This window comes from Corvus kubaryi, unplaced genomic scaffold, assembly GCF_017639235.1.
Source record: "Corvus kubaryi isolate FWS band 111438036 unplaced genomic scaffold, C.kubaryi_AGA036_p1.0 136, whole genome shotgun sequence".
Lineage (NCBI taxonomy): Eukaryota > Metazoa > Chordata > Aves > Passeriformes > Corvidae > Corvus > Corvus kubaryi.
The window spans coordinates 3,242,797-3,267,439 of record NW_024580670.1 but is presented as its reverse complement, the minus strand read 5'-3'; the positions used below and the strand labels follow the sequence as shown (position 1 = coordinate 3,267,439).

The window sequence follows — 24,643 nt, the reverse complement described above, 5'->3', positions numbered from 1 at the left end:
GATATTTACTGGTTTTCCACTGAACCTGCTCTTCCCCTTCCCCAGCCCAGAGAACAAACCCAGCAGTAAAAGAACAGCTGAAAGCTGTCAGGCTTTAATACCCACAGATAAGGTCATTCTTTAGGGGAGACCTGCTCAAATGCATAATAATATAACCAGGAACTGTAAAAGACACCGATATGTATTAAAAGATAAAATAAAGCAGACTGAAGTTCAAACATAGAAAAATCTAAGCTTTATGTGGTGAAAGGTAAAATATTCTCACAGATAAGTGGAGGCTCTTGAGAGAGGAAGTGTTTGAAAGGCCTGGGAGGTTGGAGAAATCCTTGGGGATGAGCATTTGAAGACTTACATGATCCAGATAATGCAGGAGGCGGGTTGGAAGGGGGCCTGTGGGAGGCTGAGCTCGCCTGCTGCAGTGGTCAGGGGGTCTGGAAGGGCAGGAGGCACTGGAGCATCGCTCTGGCCAGCTGGAGGAGCAGCAGGTAACTGGGAGAATACCCAGCTGTAGAACAATAACCCCAGGAATAGCCCTAAAACCCAAGAGGTGGAGTCTCACTCGTGGTGTGGCACAAGCACTGGAGGCCAAGGCTGTCTCCAGGGGCTCTGGGATTTTTTCTCCTTTGTAGTTTGCAATATTTTGTGTTAAAACTGAGAAAGTCTGAACTGGATTGTGGGTATCTGTTTTGAAGGGATTCCTCTCCTAAGCCTTTTTGGATTAATGTTGGCACTTTTTTGTTGTTGCTTTTTGTCTTTAACTTGCAGTTTTTTTAACACAGCATCATCCTGCAAATCCTCTCAGTGGGACTATAGGCTGGTCTGGAAGCTCCAGCTCAGAGCACATGTTTGATAAGGTGTCAGTACATTTTGATAAGGTGTCAATACCTCTGTGTCCACTGGGAAAGGAGCCTGCTGCTCCCTGGTTTTAGCTGGCAGGCCTTAGTGAAGCCCCTTCCCCACTGCATGTCTGAAGGAAAGCCCAGTGCTGGATTTTCCTGCCATCTGAGGGGGTTCAGTGCTCACCTGACTTGTGCTCTTGGATGTGTTGAACAGCATTTTCAATCTTTTATTTGTGCAGGGGCCAAGAAACTGTTGGTGGGGCAGGGCTCAGCATCACTGGCTGGGCTGGGAGTGATGGCTTTTGGGGGGATGGTGACTTGGGGGTGGTGGGGGACAATGCCAGCAGCTTGGGGGGGAATCTTCTGATTCCTGAGGGAGCTGAAGGCTGCCAGGATCTCTAAGCACCAGGATTGGAGCAGGTTCTGCTTTGGGAGTGTAGTTCAGGAAGAATTCAAGGATCAGTTTTGCCAATGAAATTACCTGCACTTGGTTCAATACTGTGAAATGTTAATAGTTCTATGGTTCAAGACACAAAAGTGATTATGAGCTGGACTTGGGGAAAATGAGCTTCTTAAAAGTGATAATGCAGATGGAATTGCAGAGTCAGGAGCGTTACACCCTGTTAATTAAACTTTTGGTCCTAAGTAAGTGGTGACCTGGTCTTTGCAGGCTGCACATTGCTCACATTCCTCTCCAAACTCTTCCCTGCTGCCAGAACATCCTGGAAACCTCCCTGACAGGCTTCCCTTCTCTTTCTCAAACAGGCTCAGATCTACTGGAGATATTTTATAGTTTTAGCACATCTTGTTGTGCTCAATGTGCAGTTGTTATGTCCTTGCCAGCAATACACTGGAAGGAGCAGCCCTCCACTGCTGCTGGATTCTCTTCCCTTCCATACAGTGTGTGTGGGAGGGATTACCTCCCTGAGATAGCATTGCAACACATGAAATCCCACACTGAGCTCCTCAATGTGTTTTTCTTACAGACAAAACAAATACGAAGAAGAATGGGGGAAAAAATTCTTGTTGCAGTTGTTCAGTTTTGTATTTACTTAGCGAGTTTTTCATCTACCAGCTTTTGCCAAGCAAAAGGGGTGTGCAAAGGGAAAGCAGAGGGAGAATTGTTTAAAAAAACCTGCTTATAGAATTCAGCATGTCTTCATCCTTCAGATAGTGTTCCTCCTCCTTGAAGTGCAGGGCAAATGGGCTGAATTAACTCTCCAGATTATTTATAATTATCAGAGCTAAAGTATCAGGAACCAGAGCACAAATGACCCCTCCTAGGTGTGCTCACTGCATCTCCTGAACACCTCCTGCTGCCCTTCAGGGTCTCTCCGTGCAGCAGAGAGCTCCATCAGGACCAGTTTTCCTTCCTAAATTCTGTCTTTAGCTATTCTGCCCAAATATGAGTAAGTTTTGTCTAGACAAATCTCACTTTTGACTCTAATTCCAGACTTCACCCGATTTCAGCTATCCTACAATATTAAGCACATCATTTTGAAGGCTGGGAAATCCCAGCTATGTGTGATTTAGTTAAAATGGCTCTTGTTTAAGCAGGAATGATCTGACTTGGATAAAAAAAAAAGATTTATGAAACCTCTCTGGAAGTAGAGAAGTCATCAATGACATTTGTGCGTATTCAGTGTTTCCATTTTGTATTCATAAGGCTTAGCCCCAGCTATTGCAGAAAAGTTGGGGAATTACCACTTGCAGATAAATCTCGTGTCTAAATTGTACTTCTTGGTTACTAATTTTGCTAATTAAAATATCTATCACCCATGCATGGCCTCAGATGGATTTAAAACAGGAGTCTGTAATTTCATGAGGAGTTGTTCATGATCCTCAGGTTCTTGCCTGGATGGCCGTGCTGGAATTTATCCCTGTGGTGAGGATGTGAAATGTGTGCTGGGTGGATTTGGTCAATAATCCCCGTTCTCGTGGAAGGGTTTAGTGATGTCATCCCTGAGCCACAGGGTCTTGTTCTACATTGGAGTCACCAATGACAACAGGACAAGGCTGATGGGTTTAAACTCAAAGAGGGTGGATTTAAACTTGGCATCAGGAAGAATGGGTTTGCAGGGAGGGTTGTGAGGCACTGGAACAGTTTCCCAGAATGGTGGTAGGTGCCCCATCCCTGGAAACGTTGAAGATGAGCTTGGACAGGGCATCCTGGTCTGGTTGAAGCTGTCCCTGCCCATGGCAGGGGGGTTGGACTAAATGACCTTTAAAGTTCCTTCTCAACCCAAACCATTCTAAGATTCTCTGATTCAGACTTTGGAGCTGCCAACAGTGAGACAAAAGCTCTGTTTGCCCACAGCCTGGAGGCCTCAGTACAACGTTTTTTGTGGAATTTCTCATCAGGTTCCCATTGGCTTGTGTCATGTGGGAGGAGGGATGGGGAGGAGGGATGTATCCTGCACAGGAGCAGGATGCAGGCACAGGATACTGTTTCCCTCGGGAGCACGGTGGGACACCCCCTCTCCCACCAGGAATTTCCACACTGGAGCCCCACCCTGTCACCCTTGGTGGCCTGGGGCACCAGGAAATCTGTTTTCTGCTCTGCTTCTGCATTCAAATGGGAAGCAACATTCCCTGAGCACTAATGTGCATCATCAGTCTTTCAAAGATGCTTGATTTCTGTTTGATTCTTAATTATTATAATAGTTAAGGCACTTAACATGCTTTAGTGATTTACTTCATTTAATTGGATGTAGTGATTAGAATATCTTTTATATTGCCCTCACTGTGGTTTTAATTTAAGATTATAATCTCACGGTTCTTTTCAGCTCCTCTGGCTTTCATTTAGATACTGCTTTTCTTTTCTGATTTCATTTTGTTTATTCGTTTTTCCTGCTGATTCAGTAAACATGCTGCTAGGATGATTTCTTGGGAAACCCGAGTGCAGTTATAAATTCTTTCATTTAGTGCAGACATTAACGAATTAAAAAAAGATATGAAAATGATGCATGAGCCTGTGCTCAGCCTCTGGAGTTGTCTGTTGCTTTTTGCAGTCATTCGCTAGAATAAAAAAAAAAAGAAGAAAGAAAAGAAATTATTCTCTTGATGGGGCACATGGAATAAGGAGATGGAAAATGGTGATGCAATGTCCTCTGTGTGTGTCCGTGGGTCATGCCCTGCCTTAGCAGGTTATGACCCAGTGTGTGAGATTTCGGTATTGGTGCCCAGGGTAGGAATTGCTCTGGTGAAGAGAATTCAAATCTGAGGCTGTGGATTCAGCACCACTGCCCTGAGCTGAGGACAGCAGTAGAGCACTGGGGAGGAGGGTGGAGAGGAGGGAGTGCTGAAGAAGCTAATTCTGTGTCATTTGAGGAATAAACAAACTTCTCTGCAGGGAAAGTGGGAGATTCTCCAAATTAGTTTGACATGTACAAAAGCATGTTCTTTTCTCCTCTTGGTGATGCACAGAATCCCACAGATAATCCGGCTGGTTTGTCACTGTAGAAATATACAGTATCTGTATTTTTTTCTCTGCTGTAGTGCCAAATTCCAGGAGTCCTCCATGGCTGTAGTGCTCCTTTCAGAGGGAAAGGGCCAACACAGATTCAGGCATGCACAGGAACTCGGAGGACCAGCAGGTCCAGCAGGAGAGGAGTGGCTGCTTTGTCAGAAATTCCCATTTGCAATTAGGCTGGGAAAGCTGAGAGATCCATTTTAAGGGCTGCTCAGTGCTTGGGACTTTGTCTAGCTGAAATCCATGGAAGTAGAAAAGTGTTTTATCTGCTTCCTCTCCTTGCCAGCCCAGACGCTGCAGCAGGAGCAACAGGGTTTGCTTGAACTCTAACAAAGAACTAGAATTACAAAATCCCCAATCCTTGTCTTTAAAAGGTACCAGGGATGCTGTTCAAACAGAATAAAGGATTGGGTTCCCTGTGCAGGGCTCCTGGTCCTGCCCAGAAGTGGCCACTCTGAGAAGGGAAGCTCTTCATCCCCCACGTCCCTCTGGCACCAGCAGCACCTGGAAACACAGGGTTCCTTTTTCTGCCAGGCCACCTAATGAGGTGCAAGCCACTGATCCATGCAGGGCCTCAGAAACAATCTGTGATGAATTAGTTATTTAGCCTGTCTCATCACGCTTGTGTGCCACTGCACCGAATCACCTCCCTGGACAGAGGGAATGCACCTCCCGAGCCAGACCCCGGTGCCTTTCATCCCTGAGGGCTGGGCTTTACTCTGGGAAGGTTCCCAGTGAAATCAGTTGGGTTTTGTGCAGTTCAAGGTGCACCTGAACATGATTTCAGGTACCTGAGCCTGGCTCTGGGTGACCACAGCACCTGGAGCATCCCAGTCACTGCATTGCCATGAAACATCAGAATAGCTCCAGTCCTTGGAGCTGCCAAGTGCCAGGCCTGTGATACACATCCTGTAGCAGTTAAAGTGTTGTTATGAGTGCAAAAGTATTAACAAATCATTGGTTATTTAAAGGGAATCATTTAGGGCTCATCTGGCTAATGAGGAAGAAAAAACAGAGCTGAGCACTTTCTCTGAGTTGTAGGAGACGTCTGAGATCAGCTGTGGTAGGAAACTATCAGGGAGCACACCTCGTTAGCTCCCTTGTGTAAAACTCCTTATCTGCCTCTTATTAGTCATTCATTAATTAAAGCTCCAGAATTCAGGGTTTTTTTGTTAGCTGTTCTCTCAGCATGAAATTCAGCTAATTCTCCTACTATTGGAAACAAAACTCCCAGAATGAAGTTTATTCTTACAGTGTTCTTGCACTTATTTATTTCATATTGCTGTCATGCATGGATGAATTTATATGATGCTCTGATGACCTTTAGAAATTCTTCTGATTAAATGCTGTTCTACTTCATTATGACATTTCTGTACTTGTACTACCAGATTTGATGTGTACAGCTTAATAACACAACTAGACATGAATGCTAATAACTTTACAATTCATTGCATTGCTATTTTTTAATGTAGATGAATTTTAAAACAAGTTTCTCTTGCTGCAGGCTTACATGAATCATATAAATTAGAAGGTAACAAAAGAACATATTAGCATTTGTTAGCCTGGATGCACAAATTTTGTAGTAACCATTTTAATATGTACTACAACTTTTCCAGCCTCAAGTTTAATATGTACTACAACTTTTCACCCTCGATTTTTCAACCAACATCATAATTGAATTGGTTTCCTTCTTGCCTAAGGATAATGATTTTACACTGATGGAATCATTATTAGATTTTAAGGATTATACTGATGATGCCTGTTTTACATAGAGCTAAAAAAAAATTAAAATCATTCAACCGTGAAACACTTTTTTACACAAAGGCTACTGTAAGTTGGAGATAAATGAATTAATTATTGTGTTTAGAGTTGTTGTTAACATCCAGCATCCATAACCCGAGCCAACTGCTCGCTGCAGCTCCGTGCAGGGGGTGGGGAAGGCTTTTGAAAGCCTCATCCCGGGGTGTGCCCTTGAAGTGCTGCAGGTGGGCAGTGGCTGTGGTGGAGCTGCTGCTGTGCAAGCATGTGTTCGTCGAGGCAGGGGAGCGCTCCTGCACACCTGCACGGGAATCAGAAACCTCCTCATCCACAGGCACAGCCTCCAGCAGTGGCAGGAGAAGCAGAGGAAAGGTGGGAGAGGGGAAAGGAGGAGGCATTGCCAAGGTGTCTTTACTGGGAGGGAGCTGAGTGTTGGTTCAGTCTGGGTTTGGAAGAGCTGCCCGTGCTCCACCTCACCTTCCAGAGGGGTAAAACGGCTGGAATCGGTCCAGAGTGGGTGAGACCCAGCTCACCTGCATCCATCACTTCTCCCTGCACATCCGAGCACTGCTTCTGGGAGGGAGGGAGGGAAAAACAACCCAGGTTAAGCATAAATGATGAATTTCTTCTATCCTGAAACCCGTCAACATTTCATGGGTAATTACACTTCGGGCTGCAGAAGTAGCTGTTGAATTAATTGATTTTGCAGTTATATCCTGATGTGCTGAGTGGGCGTTGGTTTGTGTGGACGTGTCAAAATAACGTCTTCAAAAGTCTCAGGGGTGAAAGACATTTACTTCTGTCTGTTGAGTAATCAGCAATTAGAATACAATATAAATACCTGAACCTTTTCATCTGAAAAAGGGGAAGAAAAGCCTTTAAATACATGAAATATTTTTGCAATTTTTACCTGTCAAATACAAAAGTGCCTGAAAATGAAATTTGGCAAGTAGTCCCTCTTCCTCTAGGTTTTTAAAGCTGGAGGTTAACCTCAATTAAAAAAAATATTTAAAAATCATGTGTCTTTAAGCATCCATTTAAAATCATTTTAATTCACAGGTGAGAGAGCAGTCAGTGCAACTCCAAGGGACTGGGCTTCTGCATGGTTTTACATGTCATCACGTGCTTCGTGACTGCTGCTGGATGTCGCTGCTGAGGTCAGGGAACATGACTGCTTCCCTCGCTTCAGCTTCAGTCAGTTTTATTAGTTCCAAAAACAAGAGGAAGGAGCTGCACCAGCTGTAAACTTGCACGTCCTGCACTAATTGTGCACAGAGTGATCAATATATGAATCAAATGCTATGTCCGTGCTGCATTCAAACGTTGTCAAACTCCTGTGCTCCTCAGCTACTTCAGTGTGGCTCCAGAAGCAGCACAGAGCTCCTGGAGTGTGTGGTTGAATCGTTTCCTTAAGCTGAGATGTAAACTTGTCTCTAAGAGAAGGAACAAGCTGACCAACAGGTAATAGAGCTGTGTTGAATTCATCTCGAGCACACGTTAAATTTTCTTGACACCATTACCCTTTTCCTTAGGAAACTTCAGACTGGTCTTGATTAATAATGAAAATAAGGAAAAACAACCTGTAAAAGCAAACCAGGAGAAGTCAGAGGCCCATCTACTTTCAACCTTTTGCTCTTTGTGTTCTCAGCAAAAGGAACAAAATCTCATCAAGCTTTCTTTTCAGCATTGCACAGGGCTTTAGACTATTTCCTATGCTCAGCTCTTCGGAACAACAAAACAAAATAATTAAGGTGTTTCCAGCAATGTTAAATCAAGTCAATATCAGGAGACAAGATCTCCCGACCCCAACTCAGGCTCTGCAAAGCACTCACTGAACAACCTGGGCTAAATTGTTTAACCTATTTGCTGCTGCTCCCCTGTCTTTAAAGTGAAGGCACATTAAGCCTTCCCTGCCCTGGCATCAGTCACTGGCTGTGTTGGTTTGTGTTTTGGGGGGCTTTTGGAAGCCAAGGCCAGAAACCCTAGAAAACCCAGAGGCTATTTCCAGTGGGTTGATGGTGTTGATATGGACCAGGCTCACCCTCTGTGGCACCACAGTGCCAAGGTACAGGTGAGGCACCCCTGAGCCTCAGCAGGGTTTAGTTCAAGGTGTAAATCCCCATCTGCCTGGCTGCTGGGATCAGAGCAGCTCAGAGGGCACTGCCCCACAGCACCGATGTCTCTGCTGCTTCATCAGCTTCATGATAAGCATCAACTTTGGGGTTTTCTTGCTCTCCAGAGCTTGAATTATCCTAAAAATCGGCCAGATTTCTGGAGATCTCTAGAGGAAGAGTAAAATCTGTTGTTGCAGTAAAGCCTCATTATAGACGTGGTGTTATGTTTCATAAGGGATCAGTCTGTGAAGCATCTGTCATTGCTCTGTCAGAGAAGGTGGAGAGTGGAGCTGCAGAGAAGCTTTAAGTTGAGTTTGGGGGATTGAACGTGATCAGGGACTTGCTGAAGCCTTGCCATGTGCTGTAATTAAAGGGCTGCTGTCAGAGGCCAAGCAGGCAGAAAAAAGTTCCTTCCTCAGCTGCTGTGAGTTCATCTTAACTTCCAGCCTTTGGTGGAGAATTAAATTTGAAGGCTGAAAAGGGAATGTCTTGTCTTAGGGATGCTGTGGTGACTGTGGTGTGGGTGTCCAGTCTGCACAGGCATGCAGGAAAGGAGCTGGCTCCTGATCTACCCCCCAGTCCCCCAGATTATCACAAGGCTCTGCAGGGAATGTGCTGCCAGCAGGAGGGGGCAGGCTGTACCCCAGCTGTTTGACTTGAACAGCCAAATCTGCTGCACCACTGAAGAAATCCTGGACCACAGGCTTGGAGAAGACCTTTTCCTTGGCCCAGGTGATCCCAGTGGGGAGCTGTATCCAGAATGTCCAAAGGAAGGAGGTGTTGCTGAGGCCACTGGGCAGAGCAGGCTCCTGAGCTGTGTCTGTGCTGCCGTGGCTGGGGTTGGGATGTGTGGGACTGGTCAGGATCCTGCAATGCTGCAGAGTTCCTCTGAGGAGCTGGGAGCAATGGCCACGTTTCAGCAATTTCTGCATCCTGCAGCTGCCTGCTCGGGCAGAGAGAGCCATCACCAGCCAAAAGTGCTCTAAGACTGTGCAGGGCTGACATGGATCATGCTCCCAGGAGTGACTGCAAGACAGAGATCTCCTGTTGCTCTCAGACCATGCCTTGAATAATTTGGGTGCATTCTTCTGGGCTTGTGGCCTCCCTCTTTCCAAAGAATAGGATTCAGCATCTGCTAGGAGGAAACACCTGTTCTTCTCTTGTTTCCTTTCCAAGCATTTCCTTTGGTGCAAGTGTGAATATTGACAAGTGTGTTTTAGAATGTGGGAGCTCACATTAGGCTGAGATGGTGCCTTGGTGTTTAATGTACAATGCACGCAGCTTGGATGGATGCATTAATCATATTCCTATTGCCTTTGTTATGGTAATGGCAGAAACAGGCTCTTGGGGTTTTTTTTAATTAAAAAAAAAAGGAAAAGGGGGTTAGTTGTTTTTTTAAGATGTATTATATTTCAGCAGCTAATGAAGAGGAAATAATGATGACTGTGCACTGTAATATGTATTAGAGCACTAATTAGACTATAGAAGAACTGCTTACAATGTCTTTTAAACACCTGCTTGGTAATTTTCAGCCCCACGTGCTCCTCCCTTCACCAGAGCAGGTGTGGTGGGAGGACTGAGGTAATACTGAAACAGGAAACAGAGCTCACATCAGCCTCCAATTCTGTGTTTTGTTTGCCCTGCTCTACCTGTATTTAAGAGAAGGATCATGTGGATGGTCACTGAAGGGCCCTTTGTGTGGGCTGGGATTTCTATTGCCCATGGCAGGTATTGGGAAAGGAGTCAGATAGGTTTTCTGACTTCCTTGTGACCCTACAAAGGCAAAGTGGTGTCAGGACAAGAATTCCCAGTTCAGACTGTGGTGTTGCACATCTGTTAGTCCAGAATGTTATGTATTGTACCTCCAGCACTTGCTTATCATTGATTTAGTGAGCGTGTTTTTGAGACCATTAAAGGCTGTAAATATAGAAATAATGCTGGCCTTCATTTTTAAAGCTGTTTTGAAGTTGTCTTTTACTGTCATAAGAAACCACAAATATTTTCACTCTGCATCTTCTTTGCTTTTACATTTCTGTCAGTTGTGTAAAGAATTGAATTCTAAACATGAACTACAAGTGTGCCCAAAATCAAGCAAACATTAGAGTTCCTAACCCGACCATACCTGTGATTCAACTTGTTTCTCTCAGCTCCTTCCAAAGGAAACCTTCTCTGACTGCCTGTTCCCCTGCCAGAGGATTTGGAGCTGTTGGTGCCTGAGAGCCTGAACAGAGCCCAGATGAGGATGCTGCAGGTGAGCAACTCTGATTCAAAGCTTTTAAATTGTTTTATCTTTGTGATGAAAATTTTCAGCAGATGCTCTAAATCCTGAGATAGTCGCACGTTTAAATGGAGTATGACCACATTTTTCATGGAATAATGCATTTAAAAGTAACAGGCAATATTTTCATTCTTAGGTATGTCAGAATTTTTTCTCTATTTTGAAATTTTTGGTACTACCTGCAATTTCATAGAACCCAATTTCAGGTGGTCATTGAGAGCTGCAGCTGATCTCATCCCCTCTCTGAGATCAGTTCTGCTTTACACACAGAGGTGCTGCTGCTTTATGTGACTTCTGCTCTGAACCCTGAACGGAGCAGTAAAGTTTGGGTAACTTAATGCAACCCCCACAGAGAGGACAGAGCTGAAAAGAGAGAAGAGTTCTGGGGAGGTTCAGCTGTCCTTGGTAGGATTTGAGTCCCAGAATAGGAACAGATAAGAGAACCAGGTAAGAGGTAAATGCAAAGTTGCATCAGATGCCATAAACAGATGTGGATTTGCTGAAGGCAGAGAGAGAAAAGGAGAATCTGTTTTCCTCTTCCTCCCTCTTCAGCAGGGCCTGTGCAGGCTGTATGGCAGATGTACACATTTATCTCTGTTACAGTGGTGCTCTGGCAGGCAGACACGTGGAATTTCTCAAGGTGCTTTGGGGTTGGTGGCAGAGAAAATCCCTGAGACTTCACAGTGACCAATACTGATTGTCCTGAAGGGATGCCCCAGGGACTGCAGTAATGGAAGGTGCTGCCCTTGGGTAGGAGCTTTACAGGCAGAAAGTAACAAAAATTTACTCCAAGAATAAGACACAGGACTTATCTGGATACAGCAAGTAGCTAAAAACCCCAGAACAAAGCCCCAGCAATATTTGCCACGTTCCTCACCGGGATAAGTGATGCTCTCAGCACTGGCAGTGCTTGTGGAGGCAGCAGAGCAAAGCACAAATGCATTCGTGCAAGGGAACTGGGAGGCCAGAACCTGAGTCTGCCAGAGCCCAGGTGGGTGTTCTGCCTTGCTGAGCAAGGCTGGCGGCTCAGTGATGCCAGCTGGCTGTCCCCAGTGCCCGTGTGACGCAGGTGGCACCCCTGAGGGCTGCCAGACCTGAGCTCACCCGCCAGCGAAGCGCTGAACAAGTACCTCGAGGGCTTGTGAGAAAGGCAAGCTCATCTCTCAAGTGATGCTGCTGAGGTTGGTGCTTTCCTTCAGTTCTGGGGGAAATCATCTCAGTACCGTGAGAGGAAGGCGAGGGAGGGGAAGGCAGGAAACTTGAATCAGGTCTTTTTAAATCCCACCATGGGCAGTTGTGCTGGGGAAGTCTGAGGGGGTTTTGCCTCTGCCCTGTGCTGGTGTGTGTGTGTCACTGGGGGTGTGTGAGACAAACCTGTGCCCACCTCTCCCTCCCTTGTGGCTTCAGAAGTCGTGTCCCCTCTCCAGAGGAGACGGGACTATGTGCCGTGTGGCCACCATGAGATAAATGACCAGTCCAGAAGAGCTGAAATAAAAACCCTCTGGAGGGCATCCACTGCTTTCTGGGGTTGGATCTCTCCAGGGGCCCTTCCCTACCATCTCCCCAGTACGTTTCAGGTGCATCCAAGGATCTTGGCTTGTATTGCTGTTTAATTGCTCACCGATATCAGCACTATTCTAAGACATGAGCCATATCAATCTAATCACAAACCCAAACAAAGCAGCAGTCACTCGAGTCCTTTATCTATTGGCAGGCAGCAGCGAGCCCTCATCTCTTATCCACTCTGCATACCCACAGTTTCTCTGCAGCCTTCATCAGCACCAGGAATTCAACAGCTGAGACCAACATTTATCTCAGTGAATCCAGCGTGTGTGGCTGCCCCTTCCCTGACTATTCAAACACGGAGCCACATCAGTGCTGCTTGTTTGGGAGGCGATGACAAGGGTCATCATTTTATTCTTTATCTCCCGCTTCACCTGCTCCTGAGTGCCAAAGCAAGGCAGGAAACAGCATCCTGGGGAGCTCAGTGGTGTGGATGACAGCCCTGCCATGCCTGGCTGTTCATCAGGGTGCCACGGGAGGATGAGGAGGAGCGGGAGGCAGAGCTGAGCATCCCAGCCCTGGTGCTGCTGAGGTGGGAGGGAGGTGATGGGTGCCAGCCCCGCCAGCCCCTTCAGCCACCTGGGGAGAAGCCAAAGGGCTGAATTGCCATGTCAGGTAGGAAACCTTCAGCCTGGCCAAAAACCAGTTTAATTTCTGAAGACGAGACAGGTTCAAATTGAGTTTGAATGTCTCATACTTCCCTCAGGGCTGTGTTTTTGGGAAAAAGGTTTCGTTCAGCTGCTTTCCACTCACACGGCATTTATGTGCCTAAAAGGATTCAGCTGTCACAGCCTGACAAGCGCTGAAAAGCTCTTGTTAAGGTCACTGGTATCAGAGAAGTGTCTCTCCTACAACATCCTGGTGAATCAGGGCCACTGGCACTGGGAAGCAGGGACTGATGTCAAGGCACCCTTTGCTGCAGACAGGACCGTGACCCGCTGTGCCAGCACGGCGCTTTCCCCTCCGCTCCTCCCGAGGAGAGCCATGAACACTGCTCCAGCTAAGTGCAAAAAACCCCGGCTCTAAACATCCCTGACCTTTAAATTCAGGCTGCAGCGAGCAGATCTGCTGCTAACCAGAAATCCAGGGTTGCTTTCATGTGTCTGGGCGTTCAGGGAGTAGATGTAGCTTAACATGCAGATGCCGGGCTTCCTGCAGCACGCCGCTGCTTTTCAAGCTCTCTCATTTCATGCTGTTACCTCCATCCCTGCTGTGGCTGTGAAAGGAGCCTCTCTGAGGAAAAGTTTCCCACAGACACAAAATCCGACTGATGCGGTAAAAAAACCCCCACAACCAACCACTTGTAGTTTAATTTCTAAATGCAGTGTCCGTCTGCAGCCTGGCAATCAGCAGCATCTCTGCTGCTGGCATCTGGAGAAACCAGCCTCTCAGTCCCTCAGGCTGCTGGGTGTATATTTTATATATTTGTCCTCATGTTAAAGCGAGGAAGTCCTGAATGTGGGAGCCAGGAGTTCAGTCCTGCCACAGGTGTGCAGGGGGAGATTTTCCCTTTGGAGCAGTGATGCTCCAGTGCCCTTTGGCATGTTCAGCTGAGCATCTGGGCTCTGTGTCCAAGTTCCTGTGCTCACACAACTTCACTGTTCTGCACAGAGAGGGGAAATAGATGTCTCTTGTCCCAGGTAATGGGCCATAAGAGAGGGAAAATGGCCTCAAGTTGTCCCAGGGGAGGTTTAGATCGGATATTACGAAATATTTCTTCCCTGAAAGGGTTGTTAAGCCTTGGAACAGGCTGCCCAGGGCAGTGGAGGGGCCACCATCCCTGGAGGGATTTGAAGGAGGTGTAGATGTGGTGCTTGGGGATGTGGTTTAGTGGTGACCTTGGCAGTGCTGGGTTAACACTTGGACTTGATGAGCTCAAGAGTCTTTTCTGTTCTAAATTATTCTGTGGTTTTCTGTTCAAATGCTTTTTTTCCTTATCACCAATGAAAAATGCCCATCAAGCTCACGTACAGCAGCTGCTGGGCAGGTGGGACTTGCCAACAAATAATGTTTATTTGGCACTTCAAATATCTTCCTTGAACATTTCTTCATAATGCATGAGGCATTATTGACAGGTGAAATAAGAGAAGATGTTTGATGTTTCTCTGATGCTCTTTTTATTCTCCTCTAATTTCAATTATTTCCCATTCTATGCCACTACCATATAATTCAATATTTTAAGCATATTTTCCCTCATAGCATCTGCTTATATTTCTAAACTTGTCAGGTTATTTTGGCCACAATGAATTCCATGAGCAATGCCTCTCCTTGGGAGCTGCTCCCAGCCCTGTGCTGGCCTGATAAGAGCAGTGAGTCAGGAGCTGCTCTGGGAACAGTAGCACTCATGTGGCTGCACCTCAGCTGGGCTGGGGCCAGAGAAAAAAAGCATGTGGAATATCATGGGATAAAAAGTGAGATTCAAACCTGATTTTCAGCAATTCAGTCTTGAAGTTGTGGCTGTATGTAATGGAGCCCATTAGGACATGATCCAGGTCTAGAAATCAAACAATTGTTGCTAAAATCTGGGCTTTCAGCCCAAGCCTGCAGCTGGGTGTTCGTGTTCCCCAGGTGTAAGGGAGGATTGTAATCCACGGGGCTTCAAGAAAATCAAGAAATATTGGGTTAAAGTCCCTATCCCACACTTTCTAGCACAAACTCCAATTAAGCAGGGAAGTGGCCCCAAGCAGCAGCATCTCTTTTCTTGAGCTCCAAGAGCAGGAATGACTTCCTCGTAGGAAAGGGATGTGCTGGGAGGCAATGCCTCGCTCTCATCTGGGCTTTTCTCAGGCTCCACCACGATTTCATGTTCAGATAGCAGCACTCTGACCCCTCAGTCACCTTTTCTGTCTAAACAATCGTTATGGAGCACTCCTGAGTTCTGGCAGCACTTACCCAGGACAGATGGCCTCCAAAACATCACAGAACCCTCATCTTTTGAAGAAAGCTTTCCCCAAATGGGTCTAATTTAAAGCATGGCCTTTCTCATTTCTTCCCAGGGGACAGCTAATTAAATTTAGAAGGGACAGCTCTGCTCCTCCCAGGGCAGGCACAAGTGGGTGTTTGATATCCAAACATTTATGGTTTGGTTCCAGCACATCAGTGAGGAGAGATGATTATACCGCAGGCCTGGGCCCTAGGGTACATCACCGTGTCCCACAGCCATAGGGAGGAGGAGGAGAGAAGATCCAGCAGGCAGGAATTGTGCAGCAAGATTGATTTATTTAATTATTTTACAAACTCTTTTATAGACTTTTTTCTTCATAGTCTAATTGGACAAAGGATCAGCCACCCCTTGGGGTGATTGGCTAAAATCCTAAACATCCATTGTCAGAATATTTTTCTGCTGTACCATAAACAAGACTTTTCAAGGCTGCAGGTGTTTGGTTGTTTACATACTCTGCTGCCTCTTCTGTGAGAGAGAAAAGTCTCTCATGGCTTAGAAAATAGCAAGAAAATCCTTGCTAGCAGCATTTTTATATCTACAGATGATGAACTCCCAAGAATAAATATCAATAATTGTATTGAATTCCCCTTTTTTTCCCGAGTTTACCAGAGCTGGCCAGAAAGAGGTGAACTCTTGAGAAATATCTTGTGGAAAAAGGTCTCTAATTTTTCACTGCCATGACCAAGCCCAATTCAATCTGTGTTATCTCTCATCAGTTCTATTAATAGCCTGCTGCCAAAATTGGTGGCTGCACCTGAGGAGCTCAGAGAGCAGCTCAGAGGAGGTTGAAACAAAGCTCTTCTCTTGCTTTCCAAGGTCTGCCTGCTCCAGTCCAGTTGTTTCTGGCTGCTATTTCCCAGCCTGTTGTCTGTGGTGGGAAACTTTATTTACTTTTCCTCTTGTGCATCAAAATGGCTCCGAGAGATTCTTCTCCTCGAGGCAGGATACCCTGGAAACTCTGGATCTTTTCAATTAGCTGCATTACAAACTGATTTCCAGCCTTGTCTCTCTTCTCTTACATGAGCTATAAAATCCCTTCTCTCCTCCCCAGCTGAACTAAAAATGGCCAATTTTTTTAACATGCTTTTTACAAGTGTGTCTACATGGCAGAAATGAGGAGTTCTGGCTTATCCTGTGTTATGTAAATATTTCTGTGCTTCCCAAACAAAGTTTTTCTTTCCCTTTGATCCAGCTTTCTTGTAGCCAGTTTAACCTCCAGAAGGAGCCAGGAGATTCAGGGAGACTGCCACTGGCATTAGTCCTGAGGAAAACTGGAGAGAGAAAAGAAAACTCTGAATTACCGATGCAAAGAGCTCATTTAGATGTGCATGCTCACCAAAGGGAAAGGTTGCCTTTCAGTGTTTCTTTAAGCAAATTTTTGCTTAAAATAGCTGGGACCAATATAAAAATAGCATTCGAATAGTGATAAGAGATGAAAGTGGTGCTTTTCCAGCAGCCTGGGAGGTGGCTGTGTCCCAGACTTGTGCTGTGGGCAAGATCTCAGAATCACTGGAGTTATTTTTATCCTTCCATTTGTGCCTGAAATTTTTGCTGATTGCTTTGGGCTGTGCTGGCAGAGGGGGTGCAGCATCCTCAAAAGAAACTTTTAGGACAACTTCAAATTCCTACAAGGAGAGGTTGATTCCAGTTTCACTGATTTCGCGGCGTTATTTATTACTAGAGTTATTTCACAGAGTTATCATACAGAGTTCTATGTCCTAATTATAAAATTAGGACCAAAGCACCAGTACCAGAGAGAGGAAAACCAGCAAGCGCAGTCTGGAGATAAAAATGTTTAATTGCACTTGAAAGTTTTTATACAGAAGATATAACAGTAAAGATTTTGGCAGTATTTTGGGTAGAATAACAGCAGAAGGTCTGGCTGAACTCCTGGTTCTGTGCCAGTGGCCAGGACTACCAGCATGGTTTCCTATTTGGAGAAAAAAAAATAGAAAAAAAAAAAAAAATATATATGTGGGATTTATATAGGGCTTGCATATGTGTTTGCCTGGATGTTTATCAGGTCTGCTGCTAGCACCTCCTTGAGAAAAAGTGCATTTATTTAAAAAACCAATCAGCTGAAGATGTTATTGAGGCCACGGATGTGAAGGCAAGAGGAACCACTGCACTGGGAGCGTCTGCCTGGAGCCTCCTGGTGACACTCTGGAGACACAGCCAGCAGGAAAACTTGGCAGGGCTTTGTTGTGCCTCAGCCCTCCCCTGGTTCAGCAGAGCTGATTGATCAGCCCAAGTCTGCTGAAATTGGGGTGAGGGATTCATTACCCTGGGATCAGGCCCTCAGCACTGGATACTCTGCTTGCTTGAAAATAGGTAATTAATGGTGCTTTATTTTTCACGTTTCCAAGGCAACACAAACCCCCAAGACTTTGTTTTCCAGACCATGAACCAATGCTTTTGGCTGCTGCAGAAGCTCCCCCATCTCGTCTGAAGCTGCTGTCAAGGTACCAAAGCCATATTTTTAGTCATTACAGTCTATTTACATGCTATATCCAAAAAGTAATGATGATCAGATGCTGCTGCTGAAATGATCTGCTCTCACTGCAGAACTCATTCAATCAGCAGAGAGCTCTGCTATTCAAATAGATAATTAGTGTTGTGACAAGTGTGACTGTAAATGCCTCAGTTTGGTGGCAATGTTAGGAAGTGTGACAAAAATTAAGTTATTTGTCTGCCTTAAGCATGGCCCTCCTTGGATTGCTAATGAGGGAGATTCTTGTTAAACACATGTCCTGTTCTGACTGACTCCTTTGCAGATCCTGGGAGAATGATTTATTCTTTGTATCATCAGGGGCAGGAAAGACAGGACTTTCCCATGTTTTCTCTGACTTGTTTCTTTTTGTGTCTTTACCTGATGTAAGAGGTCATTGCTGGTGCTCCAAGCACAAAACAGAGATCTCCCCAGGGAGAGCAATCCCAATGGACACCTTTCCTGCCTGTCCATATCCCATCTTTAGAAGGAATGGGCTCGGGAAGGACGTTTAGGTGCTCCAGTCTCAGAGGAACATCCACAGCACCTCCCCTGGAGGTGACAAAATCCACCTGCAGCTCTCTCTGGGGCTGCAGAGCAGGGTTCAGGGTTGCCTCAGGGAATGTCCCCACCTGTGCTTGGAGGTTCCCTGTGCAGGATCAGATGACTCCCAAGGCCCTGTGTCCCCGAGCAGGGAGTTCCTCCAGAGCTGCCCATGGCTTTTGTTCAAAGGAATCACTTTTATTTTGCATTTTCATTAATGGCCACATGCTTTGGCAGCTGGGTTTGGGTCCCACCTTTGACCAAGGCCATCCAAACCCTCCCTGTGTGCTGCTGGGGGATTCCAACCCTGCACCCTTGGCTCATAATGGAGCGAGGAAGCGAATCCCTGCCCCTCCTCTGGCAGTTCTGCATCCCGAGGAGTGCAGGATTTGGGAGGATGGGGGCTGAGCAGGCAGCAAGGAGTTGGACTCCATCAAAAGTTTCTCTTTCCTGATGGACAATTTGGCTGTTACCCTGTCCTAGGAGCTGTTTTGAGTTTAAATTATCATGGGCTGAATTAATGAACATGTGGTAGTTGCATCCTTTCACAGGATCCTAATGGGATGCTTTTGATTCTTCCTTTTTCAGGCTCTGCCAGTGCCTTGATGTTCTCCCCCCCAAAGGGAATTAATCGCTGGGAAGGAATGAAGAGCACAGCACAAAGAGCAGGCATGGTCCAGGCCTCCCAGGACTAATTATGCTCTTGAAGGGTGAGAAAATAATCTTGGGTACATTGGGAAGAAAGTGTCTCAGTAATGCTGCATGGGGTTACAGGCACGTCTCCTGTATTTGTGTATTTGAAAAAAAGAAAAGACTTTCAAAGGCACTTCTTGACCTCGAAAAGATCAGTGAGGAGCTCAAGAAAAGAAATTTAATTCCAAGCAAGTTTATCAAGTTTTCTTGACCCTTCAGGATGGAAAAAGCAAAGGAACGATGCACATGAAGGTCCTGTGAAATTCTAATACTAAAACACTCATGCACCAACTGTGAAGTCTGAAAGCAGAGCTCAAGCCCAGAGCAAACAAAGAGCAGGGGATGAATTCCAATGAGGGCAGCGCAGACGCTGCAGCTTGGCAGCTCAGGCTCTGCAAGAGGGCAAACAGAAGGAAAGGTGAGTGTCTCTGTATTGAAAAACCAAAGTTTTGGGGGGCAACTCTGTGGTGCATCTCGTGCGAGGCAGGACAGAGGACTGGCAGTCACAGCCCCCGTCACGAAGAGAAAAACAGAGCAATAGATCCCAGACTGTGACAGGGCTGTTTGAGTGACAGTGGGCTGTGTTTGTGGCAGAGTACCTGTGCACAGACACCGGTGCCCTCTGAGGGCATCTCCTAGAGACATCCCCCTGCTCTGGCACCACCTGCCAGCAGCAGAAAGGAGCAGTGGCAGAGCTGGCACAGGACTGTCGTGGGGGGATGCCCCAGGGGTGCCAGGGAGGTGGCCACATCCTCAGGCACCTCGGGAAACACTGCCAAGCCAAAGGTAAGACTTCAATAACTGTGGAACAGAGCTTGCTGAGGCTGCTGAGCAGCAGCTCAGCTTGGACACAGAGAAATTCTGTCCTCTTTCCTCAGCTGCACCTCCCTCCTCCTCAGACACCCAAGCTGTGACCAGTGGGATTCTTAGGAAATCCCTTTTCTCAGAGGCCAAGGCTGATCCCCAGAGCTGCTGAGATGTACCATGTCCCCCATCCCGTGGCAGCTCCCAGATCCCAAAAGCCTCTTTTTATCCATCAAGCCCTGATAAAGCAGCAGCAAAGGACACTCAGGTCTCTCTCTGCTAAACACATCCCTTTTTATTGCTTTTCAGGAGTTCACAGCGTTAACATAAAACAATCGAGGTGGTTGTTTCCCCTAAGAGAGCCAGGGCCTGTTTACAAACTCATTTTATTTCCACAATATTCCACTGTTATTTATTTCAGGCAGAGCTGTCAGATGAATGCACTCCCTCGTGCTGGACAGCTTGCTTTAGTGCCTGTTATTAAGATATAACATATATAACCTGACAGGCACGGCCCACGTCTGCCTGCCACCACTGAAAGGCAAATTAAGTCAAAAATGGAGATCTCCAGTATTTCTTTGGGCTGAAGTGATATGAGTTTTTAACTCGTTTTGTATTCATAGAGGATCCTGCGTGTTTGTAACATATCCCACAGTAAACTGTTTAAAGAAAAAGCTGGGCTTTTAAAAAAATTCTTATTCTAAGTACCTCTAAGAAATTCAGGCTTTAGAATAGAGCTCTGGTTTTGGATGGGGAATTGAAAAGAATGCAATTTTTAAAGCTATGACTGAAGCCTACCATTCTTCCTTATAAGATTTCAAATATTAGTTGTGACAAAGTGCTGGTTATTTTTAGGGAAGCACAATTCCAATGGAATGGCAGACCCACCTTCCCCACCACCTGCAGTTCTCGTTGTACAAGCGATTCTATTCACATTTTTCACTATTATTATTTTTTTCTTGCCTTTTTTTTTCACCCCAGGACTGAGTTGCTAATTTTGGATGGTCACAGGAGCTGCTCTGGAAATGCCTGCAACAGGTAGGCTTATCCCTTACTGCTTCTCCACCTTGTACTCCTGCACTTTCCCGATGACAACTGGTTTTTTATCAATTCACTGGAGAACCAAGTCACTTCTAGTAAGGCAAACAACCCTGAGCTGCATAAACATGGTATGAGGAAGAGAGAGAGATGAGTTTCAAGGAAGCCTAATCTAGATGCTGGGGGAGGCAGAGGAAAGCTGGACTGTCCACCTACAACCATCTGAAAGGAAAAAGCCTGATTTACTCAGGAAAAATTACTTCAGTCTTATGTACACACTCGGATCATTATTAACCCTTATTGCAGCTTCTGGATCAGCTCCCTATTATGCAGGTAGAATCCACACTTTAAAAACTTTACATAGTTGTGCTGTGCCTGTGCTCCCAAGGAAAAGGCAACTGCACAGCAAACAGAAGCTGCAATTTAATGCTTAACAGCAATACACTGAATATATGATTATAAAAAACTAAGTCTTCTTCAGTATAATTACACTGGGGCTTTTTTCTGCTTTAGGGAAGAGGAAACAGCCTGATTGGATAGATGGGGAATGAAGCCAGGGAAAGGGAGGTGGATTTTTGTCCATCCTCCTGCAAACCTGTGGGCAGAGGTACAGCTCAGAAGCCTGAGCTCAGAAACCATTTTTAGATGTATTAAACCCCCAGCATGCACAAATATGTAACAGGAACAAGCAATAACACTTTGAGATATTCTATTATCCCTCAATGTAATAAATATTTTATTAGACCAATAGAAAAAAATGCATACAGATAACCATAGGATACACACACAACTGGAAGTTCAAGGGTAAATTTCAACCTTTTCAATATGAAACAAGGTACTGGGTACGTATCTCATGGAGATATAGAACTAGAAATCAAACAATAATACAATGTGAGTGTGTGAAAAAATGGGCAGTACAGGAACCTGGACTAGAATTTTGTGAAACAAGAGTCACCCTTTGTTGCATGAAGCGTAACTATTTACTCACTAGGAACACCCGTATTGCCACGTCCCACCCACCCCCCTGTTTGCAAGTGTCTGAAAACAACACTGGTCAGCCACATGGAAAAGCAACAAAGTCATTTATAGCTCTCTATGTACAGTATTTACAGCTCTTGCTTACCTCAGCAGCACATTGTCTCATCTGGAGCTCATCAGCTCATTTGCCAGCTGAATGTGTACCAAGGTGTTCTTTCTACAGTGCCACCATCATTCCATTAATCCTGGCTCTCCCTTTGCAGCTCTGTGTGTTGTGACAGTATTGTGAAGCTTAAAACAAGCCGCAGGTGTTGAGGAGACGCTTTATGTCATGTGAACATGCTGAAACAGGGATGCTGCCACCTCTCTAAAAGGCTGATTTCACTAAAGCCACAACTCTAGAAGTCAAATGGACCAGGCTTAATGGATCTTTAATTTACTGCTACGGAAGAAAGCACAGATTTCTCTCCAATAGCAAGCCTGAAGTGTGGTTGTATCATTTTTTATTGTATCCTGCAGTATTGCCATGAACTCCCCAGAATCATGTGACAGTGGTGGGGTGCAGCTGAGAGCCAGAGCAGGTAGAACAGTTCAGAACTGGTTAAAGAGCAGCAGGAAGGAGAGGTTTGGCTCTAACTCTGAATTCAGGGTGTTTACGGTGCAGTGTGGCAGATAAAGGAGCGAGATAGTTTGGAGCTGCAGGTCTGGGAGCACCACATCACGAGGGAGGGAGGGAGGGGGTGGCTGTCCCTCTTCATAAGGCCATGGTGCCACTGCATGTCACCCATGCTGCCAGCTGGGCACTTCTGCTCCTGAAACACTGGCAGGAGGGCAATCAAACCATCCTGAAGGTGGGAGAGCTTGGTTATGATCAAAGAAACTGGTTAAGAAAGGTAAGGTGGGGAGATGAGGAGATGAACTTCAGAATTTATTGATGAAGGGTGGGTGGCTGAAAAGGAGCACAAACATCTGCTGAGAGGCTTCCTCGAAACAGCTGGGAGATCATTTCTCAGGAGCAGCAGGGCCTTTGCCCTGCTCCCAGCTGGGATTCCTTGCTCCATTCAGAGTAACTCCCACAAAGGGCAGCAGGAAAATGATCCAAACCTCCTGGGTGATGGCCCTGCCTTGAGAGCAGCCACATGGGAGCTGTGCTGCCCTCAGACTGGTAACAGCCACGTCCCTGACTCCATCTTCTCCATGTCAAATGTCATTTTAACAATGCAGAACAGACCCAGAACAATTCAGTGAAGCTGCAAAAATGGAGTTTCTTGCTCTTCCTCGTAGCCCTGACCTCACAGCGCCATCCCTCCCCCTCTCTCTCACACTGTATCTGAAGTATGTAACATGTAAACTCCTTTGGTTCAAGTATTAAGGCATTTTAGATTCCTTTTTAAAGGATTTGCTAAACTTTACATGGTATTTTTACTTCAACTTACAGTGAAATATAAAGAATTTAAAAACACATCAGGATAGAAGAAAAAACATGCATTAACCACTGCAGGTTTTTTTTAAAAAAAGCACTTTAGTAACCAATTCTTTCTGTTTTTCCCAGCAAATGCAAATGTATCAGCACAACACGGAATTAATGGTCAAGGAGAATACTGTTGCTAAGAAGCTGGAGACACTGAAGATACTCAAGACTGATGGAGCAGAACCTCTTGCATCCATACCTGTGACAAAGGAAAAGGCTCAGGATTAAAGGAAAGCGTGAGTATGTGCTGTGCCACATTATTACTCCTCCTAGACGCTAAGCAAAAATTACTGTAATTTTGTTTTTAGTTCTTACAAGCAATAGAGATTTTAAAAAATACAGTAAATATTTAAAAATTTCAGAAATGCCTTGCAAAATGCTGTGACCATGAATGGCTTTCGTGCTCTGGTTTAGCTGACAAGGTGGTGTTTAGTCAAAGGTTGGACTCAATGATCTTAGAGGTCTTTTCCAACCTTAATGATTCTGTGATTCTACTTTCAAAGTAATATTTTCTTTTTTCAAAAAAAGGGAAAAAGTAGAAAACTTAACATTTTTAATACCAATTCACATGGTAATTTACCAGTTCAATAGAATGGTATTTGCCATGCATAAGGGCATGAAGACTTCTAATTGCTTTCCTTTTTATTACCTTATTACCACACAACGTCTAAGCATAACTTTTATTTTTTTTCCCCCATCATGAAGGGAAGCAAAGACAAGCTGAGACAAAGGAAAGTGGTTCAACCTACTGGCTAGTCTGGGGATGAGGATCTGCTCGCTGCTGCTGCCATCTCCCCCCTCAGTGGTTGCTCTGACCTCTATAAAATAATCGTCCTTGAGCTGCAGCCACAGCTCGGCCGTCGTCGTGTCCGTGGTCAGCACGTTCACCCTGCCCTGGCTGCTGGTCCTGTACAGAACCTGCAACACAGGACACCCCTGGCTGTTCTCAGTCCCTTACAAACAAGGCTCCAGCTTTTACAAGTGATGGGATGAAAGAAAAGATCTGATTTTTGGTTAATATGCCAGGGCAGAATTACGTGTAAAGGAAGAAGGGAACATCAGTCAAGGCCTTTTATTCCAGATTTAAAATGGCACGATGAATGATAATATGTATTATATATTATTTTTATTACAATAATATGAAATAATGGGTGGTGGGACACTGGAACAAGGTGTAAACATGTATTTCTTGTCACTACGACTCAGTGGGTAATCAGATCTTCAGCCTGAATCTTTTATGCAGGAATATATCATCTGGGATCCAGCTGTACAGAGCTTATCAGGAACAGCCTCAGCTATTCTTTTACACACACTTCTATGACATATTGAAATACTTCCCCGTTTGTGTGCTCATCAGATTTAGAGCAGATGCAACAGTGTAATTTCTGTCAGGGAAATGAGCATGGCCCACAGCAGGTTAAGAGGAGAAGGGGTTTAAAAATATCAGTTTAATATACATGTGGTAATATATAATAAATGTACCTGGCCAGCAATGGAAGCTACATCCAGCGGGCTGAATCTTTTTAGTTTCTTTCCAAGTTTTATCCATTTGGGTAAGTGTTACACATTTAAAATAAGTGTTATAGATGTGGTAAGTGTTTAAATGTTTTAAGATCCAGGTGTGGGTGGGATCCCAAGAGCTGAGCAATGCCAGCATGGG

At 45.3% G+C, this 24,643-nt stretch overlaps 1 protein-coding gene and 1 long non-coding RNA gene across 8 annotated transcripts in view; one reads left to right on the top strand and one right to left on the bottom strand.

The window, feature by feature from the left end:
• Positions 1-23,777, top strand: part of LOC121657765 — a 112,794-nt gene extending 89,017 nt beyond the window's left edge. For 3 of the 5 annotated variants that reach the window (XR_006013711.1, XR_006013709.1, XR_006013710.1), the window contains exons 2-8: positions 10,331-10,434; positions 17,335-17,430; positions 18,588-18,709; positions 18,912-19,110; positions 20,478-20,534; positions 23,065-23,223; positions 23,689-23,777. This is a non-coding gene — a long non-coding RNA (uncharacterized LOC121657765). The remainder of the gene's footprint in view (positions 1-10,330; positions 10,435-17,334; positions 17,431-18,587; positions 18,710-18,911; positions 19,111-20,477; positions 20,535-23,064; positions 23,224-23,688) is intronic. The other 2 variants (XR_006013712.1, XR_006013715.1) reach the window with 2 other exon arrangements.
• The window catches only part of LOC121657753 (contactin-3-like), a 96,519-nt gene continuing 93,117 nt past the window's right edge, over positions 21,242-24,643 (bottom strand). For all 3 annotated transcript variants that reach the window (XM_042013818.1, XM_042013807.1, XM_042013824.1), the window contains 2 exons: positions 23,733-23,901; positions 21,242-23,182 (listed from right to left, as the gene is read on the bottom strand). In XM_042013818.1, the coding sequence (XP_041869752.1) occupies positions 23,079-23,182; positions 23,733-23,901 (273 nt within the window). In that variant the 3' untranslated portion in view covers positions 21,242-23,078. The remainder of the gene's footprint in view (positions 23,183-23,732; positions 23,902-24,643) is intronic.